The sequence below is a fragment of the Colletotrichum truncatum genome (assembly GCF_014235925.2).
Source record: "Colletotrichum truncatum strain CMES1059 chromosome Unknown Contig_0010, whole genome shotgun sequence".
NCBI classification, from domain to species: Eukaryota; Fungi; Ascomycota; class Sordariomycetes; order Glomerellales; family Glomerellaceae; genus Colletotrichum; species Colletotrichum truncatum.
The window spans coordinates 2732809-2738808 of NW_027222407.1; the positions used below are offsets into that span (position 1 = coordinate 2732809).

At 52.4% G+C, this 6000-nt stretch overlaps 2 protein-coding genes across 2 annotated transcripts; both read right to left on the bottom strand.

The window, feature by feature from the left end:
• Nucleotides 1-1370: 1370 nt before the first annotated feature.
• CTRU02_214214 (uncharacterized protein) lies at nucleotides 1371-2132 on the bottom strand (the record flags this gene model as incomplete). The annotated part of the gene is made up of 2 exons (XM_036729531.1): nucleotides 1371-1383; nucleotides 1438-2132. 2 exons carry the CDS (start codon nucleotides 2130-2132, stop codon nucleotides 1371-1373), a joined length of 708 nt encoding a protein of 235 aa, XP_036578702.1.
• Nucleotides 2133-3975: 1843 nt separating this feature from the next.
• On the bottom strand, nucleotides 3976-5898 carry CTRU02_214215 (cyclin-related 2; the record flags this gene model as incomplete). The annotated part of the gene is made up of 3 exons (XM_036729532.2): nucleotides 3976-5129; nucleotides 5179-5467; nucleotides 5518-5898. The coding sequence occupies 3 exons, from the start codon at nucleotides 5896-5898 to the stop codon at nucleotides 3976-3978; spliced, it is 1824 nt and encodes a 607-aa protein (XP_036578703.2).
• Between the last annotated feature and the right edge of the window lie 102 nt (nucleotides 5899-6000).

Below are 6000 nucleotides of genomic sequence, written 5' to 3' on the forward strand. Positions count from 1 at the left end.
TGAGGCGGCCGAGGTTATATGAGCTGTTTGCTTCCCTCGTCGACCGAGGAGAGAAAGGATGAAAGAAGGAACAAGGAGGTCCGGATAACAAAGACGGTGAGTGACTTTTTATCAAGGAACGTCCCAGAAAACCAAACACAAAAAGGGCAGTGCGGTCACGGAAACCTTGCGACTGGCGGGTTGAGCTTCGAGTTCCCCGGTATCAGAGCCTGCACTCCTCGAGTCTGGTGTTCGGTCCGAGCGGGGGTCAACCCGGTATGTCGGCGGTCGTGGAGGATTTCTGATGGGTGAGCCGAGACAGGGAAGCAAACAGGCAGGCAGGCAGGCGGCTGTCAAAGTGGGAAAAGGCGATGATGTTGTTCACATGGAGAATTCACTTGCAGTGGCGTGGTGTGAGGCGAATATTGGGCAGCTACGCCGAAACTGTTGAGGTGAAAGTGAGCACAAGTGTGATGAGATAGTTGGGATAAGGGGGCGAGAGGGACTGAACCGGTATAGAGGCGTTGTATAATCGGACGGTCTGAGTGTTTACTTTGGATTCCAAAAGGAGGCGGAAGCGCGCAGATGCATACGGAGGTTAGAAACTCACATGAGAAGCCAAATGGATAAACACGAATGGAATCATAACCCATTCCAACGCTACTCAACATATCTGCCTTGTGTATGACGACAAACGGCCCAGTCTAGTTTAGTCTAGTCTAGGCAGAACCTCCCTCGGGCGCTTGTGAGGGACTGAAGTCGGGTTTCTTGTGTGACGGCAAACCCCGCGGCCACGATGCGATGCCACATGGACGGACCGCGCAAGAACAGACAGGGGAAACAGGGCGAGACAAGCTTCCCTTTTGGCGCGGATTTGTTCCCCGGCACTTTAATGCACGAGGCACCGTGTTCTGATGTGTTTCCGTTTTCCACCTGCTCGTTTTGTTCTCTGATTTGTCGCTTGTTCTGATTAAATGATTGGCTCTTGTGAGTGAGCTGGAGTGTAAGATGAGCGCAACTTACGGCGATCCTGGGGGAGGGCCGTCCCGTTCGGAGGTTGCATCGTGAGCTGGGATCTACGGATTCAATGGTAAGCTGTCAGTTTGGAGGTGGAAAGGGAGGACGATCGCCGAGACTGGTCGAAACTAGCTACTTGTCGTAGGTGACGGGTGGTGATTGGTCAATGCGTAGTGAGCCCGAGACCTTGGGGGCACCGATGTGTAGTGACAACAGATCGGCGCCAGAGGATGGCGGTTCAAAGTTAAGAGTATGCGAGGAGAAAGTCAGCAGACTTGGCTGCAAGCAATGGACATGGTCTCAAGTCAACAGTTTGACGGCGGCTCCTATATCAGAAACTGGGGGCGACTATACCTTATATCCTTGACCACTCATCAACGACACCCTCTTTTAATCCAACAGTAAGTCAAAAACCCACAGATGTTGATGTGAAGTACTTACAAAACCCGTACCCAAAGCGCAATCATAAAGACCAAAAGCCGCCCAACAAGCCTCTTCACCCTCTCAGCTGCCCGTCCCAGGACACTCCGCTGCCACATCTCCTTCCTCGCGTGTCCAATGGCCTCCTCAACTCTCTGCAGGTCGACCTCCAACGTACCACCCTCATTGCTCCTAAATCTGAACTCAGCAAGGCTCGTTAGGGCACCCATTGCCGTGGCCCGCCCCCTCGGATTTCTCACCAACATCTCCCGAAGCAATTTGCAGAGGATCCCGTGGTTATAGCCGTGGCACCCCTTGACCCTTTTCTCCAGCCCTACAAACTCCGCCGCAGACATCTCCGCAACTGGTTTCGATGAGCGAGGGACCTTGTGAGAAAGGCCGTAGGCGTGAAGCTCCCACAGCGCCAGCCCAAGCATCCACACATCGGACGCGAAAGTCGGTTTGTATTTTCGGCCCCGGAGTTCTGGGGCGGTGTACGCGGATCCTGGGAAAGACCAGTCTCGGATGACCTTGGGCACAAGGCCGTGGCCCATGAGCTTGTAACTATATGAATGGTTCCTAGAGGACGATGGGAAGCGAGGATACGAAAGGAAATTCTGTGGTCTGATGTCTCCATGGACGACCCCGCGTCCATGAAGATACGCAAGCGCCTGCAACATGTCCCAGGCAACGTAGAGCACGACATCGTCAGACATGGCGGCCTTGCGGGGATCGATACCCTGCCAATCCAGGTGGTCTGTGACGAGGGCGTTGATGAGCGGGACATAATCTTCGTAGCGAACTACATGTTCCTATGCCTGTCAGCAAAGCCCACTGCGTTTGAAAGGATGAGATACTCACAAAGGCAGAAGCGTCTGATAAACCCACTTCCGAAGACGCCAACTCCTCGAGTCTCTTCTTCCTCTTGGCGTCTAGACACACAAACTTGATGAATGTAAGGTTATGCTCCTCCTCATCCGTTCTGTCCCTACCGCGGAAGTGGTAGCCCTTGTGAAGCTCGTATAGACAACTCTTTCCTCCGGTGCAGCCCTTGAGGATGTATAATTTTCTGCTGGTGCCGAATTGGTACTGGATATTTTGGTCTGCCATCGCGAGCTGCCCAGGGGATTTAGAGCCAGGGTCGAGTTGGCGATGCCTCAGAGATGCATATTTATGTTTTGATGTTGGATGCAAAGCATTGATACATGTCCCTTGTCGGCAGTTCCTTTGTGACTTTCCTATTGTTGCTCTGTGGACCGAGTCGTTTCTTGCCGACCCCAGATGCTGTAGGAAGTCAGTGGTTAGCAACCCTCATTGTGAAGAATTTCACGTTGTCATCTGCAGACGACAACACTGTTCCGAGACAATGAGGGCGTACAAAGATAAAACAAAAACACAAGCTTCTTCTCACAACTCGCTTCTGTCTCTGGTTACTTTGGAATCCTCAGTGTCCATATCCCTTTGATTGCAAAAAGAAATATTGGTCACTCTGAGACTAAAGCGACCTTTATTCGAATGAGATAATGTATTGTACCAACTAATTTCAACCAAGAAACTACGTCCCGAAACCGCTGGAGAAGGGGGAATTGAATAGGACCTGCTTAATATGATTTTGACATATTGAAGACAGCCATGCCAGCATCGAAGTAGGACATATCATAGCCTCAACCGCTTGCTCCTACACACGCCTTCATACAAATCACCCAAACCCAGTCAAGTTACAATGTCATCTGACAAAAGAACGGAAGGGATCTTATAAAGAATACATACAAATAGTAGAAACTCATTTCGTATTCTCCTTATAAACGGCCAATCAGCCTGCAAGCATCTTGCCAACCAGAGTCTACATCATCTATGAACACCACCACTCAGTCCACATGACCCTTACTAAGACTGTGCGAAGTGCGAATTCACACTTCATGCACGGTGCACATCATCTTCAACATTGCAATGTCACTGTCGCTCTCCTATTGGTCAGCTGCTCAACACAATTCGATACTGATTTTTCACTTCTCGCATTTATACCAAAAAACAACTTTCAAAGGTACATGTTTTACTTATTTGATTGTCTCGATCTTTCATGATCTAGTGCCGTCATTGCTGACATTTGCATCTATCTACTCTGTCAGACGGTCGAAGCCGTCGGAAGAACCAAAAATCCTGAATCTTCCTGCCCATACTGAACGCTGGTAGGGGCATACTTGTGCTGAGGAGCCACCTCGCACTTCGGGTAGATATTACACGAACCTGGGCGGCCCGGTTCTTCCTAGTCCGCCCACCGATTCCCAAAAAGACGCAACTCCACCTGATGCAAGTTTTTCACTAATGTGTGATCCGTAGCTTCATTCCATCCTTCCATCAACCAAATCCCAAATTCCAAGTGTATCCCCAAGTGCCAATTCCGGCCATTGCCCAGACTTGTCGTAAAAATAAATGGCCCAGCCGACGCCGCAAATAATGCAATGCTAGAAATATGATCACGAAACTTATAAAAACCACGTATGCATATCCATGCTAGTGATGTGTCCACAAAGGTGGTAACGGTGGAAGCCCAAACTCCTAGTTCGGGTAAGGTCCCTGAGGAAGACCATGGAGCATCTGGGGCACCTGGCTCATTCTGAAGGGAGCATTCATAAACTCGGGAACAACTCCGGTTCGCAGGTCGTTGCGTCTTCCGAGGGGTTGATAGTGCATCTGCGTTGTAGGCAGATGATACTCGTTAAGAGATGCCGATGGCGGGGGATAGAGAAGAGTGTTGACATGACGGATCGGCTTATACGGGCTCGGTCGTTGCTGCAGGTACACACTAGGCGAGTGTGAGATAGGCGTGTGGGCGATAGGAGTGTGAATGACCGATCCTGGGAACTGCTCGCCGAGAGGCGACGAGGCATAAACCGAGAGACTGCCAGGGCTGTGTCTCTTGGTAGGTGTACCGTAACCGATTGCAGGGTGCATCGAGACAGTCGCCGGGGTGAGAGATGCCTGCGGCATGGGGACCGTCGCCGGCATAGGCAGCTGTGGCATCGAAGTCGTCACGGTTGTAGGCGGGAAGACAGTTGCCATGGCACGAACACCGGTGCCTAGGGGAGGCAGCGACACGTGAGGCTGAGTGGAGTAGGCAGTCGTCTGAGGGTATGCCATCTGTGAGGAATTGGGGTTGGTGTTCAGCGTCAGGTTAGGGACTGGAAGACGCATCGGCTGCTCGTTGACGACCGGGGGTCGGACGACGGGGGCCATAGCGGTGGGCTGTCTCGACAATCGCTTCGCTGGGGGGTCGGTGACATCCTCCTCCGAGCTTCTCTTCCTTCCGTTCATGCCCACGTGCTTACCAGTAAGGGGCGAGACTGGGACATTGTGGTAGGCAGAAGGCCATGCCTGAGTGTTGGGTTGCATGGTCGTGTTCGGCGAGTAAATGGCGGTGGCAGAAGGTGTAAGGGGAGGGAAGGTAGCCGCAGGCTGTACGACTGCTGTGGGCGAGGTAACTGGCGAGGTGAAGGCCTTGCTCAACGGCGAGGTTGGTTGCTTCTGGGCCCGCTCGTAGTACTCCGAGAAACATGCCAGTTTGACGAGCCACTCCTCCCACTCCTCCTTGGTCGCCAGCAAGCTGTAACGCATGTTGCTAAGGAACTCGACCTCCATGACGTGAATCTCCTGTACAGAGATGCCAGACACCTCAGCCCAAGTCTTATTTGTGTACGTGTTGTCATCCAAAACTAAACTCGTCAGCTCAAGTCCCTTAGCCCATGAATAACCTGTACTTACACTTGTTGCCTAGCATCAGTGCCACCGTCAGGAGACGGTACTCACTGCCAGATCGACCCTTGACCACGGGATTGGTCGTCTTGAGTCGGTATACGAAGAGAAGCGCAAGGAGAATGACATTTTGTGTTACTTGAGTCGTCGACAGTACGCTGTAGGCCCATTTCTTAAACTGAGGGAACGGAGTCGCGTATTCGGTCAGGCGGGCCACTGGGGCATTCGACGGACGAGATCGGATCTTCTCGGCAGCTCTCAGTGTATCCATGGACTCGAACCAGAAGAGGCAAGTGATCTGTAAGTTGTTAGCCCATCGTTTCGTCTTTTTGATATCGATTTTCCCACCTGAGCTGCAAAGTCTGCCAAGTTGCCGCCCTTGGGATTGATGCAGCTAGGAATGTGCAAACTGTGCAGGACCAGAGCCGAGGAGCCTCTCCTTGACGAAGTGCCATCTGTCCTGTTAACGGCGCCAGATGACGGTGTTGATGGACGAGTAGAGTGTTTCGAGGTCGTGGAATACTGGCTCGTGGCGGAAGCGGGGTTCGCTACCGGTGGTGCCTGCGGGTAGGTATTCGTTGATTGGGGGTATCTAGGATATTGAGGAGCTCTCGCGGCCTCGGCCACGACAGCCTTAGGACCCCTTGCCTGGGCAACAGCCGAGGGATATGAGGGCAGGACATGGCTGTCGTAGGCAACGAGGTGAGGGGCGTGGTAAGTAGCACTCATGGCTTCAGTTGGCGGCGTGCGAAGCCCGCCTCGGCGGAGAGCAGTTCCGGCCCCAAGATCAAACCTAGGGTTCTTTTGTGAGGAGGCAGGCTGGTAAGTTTG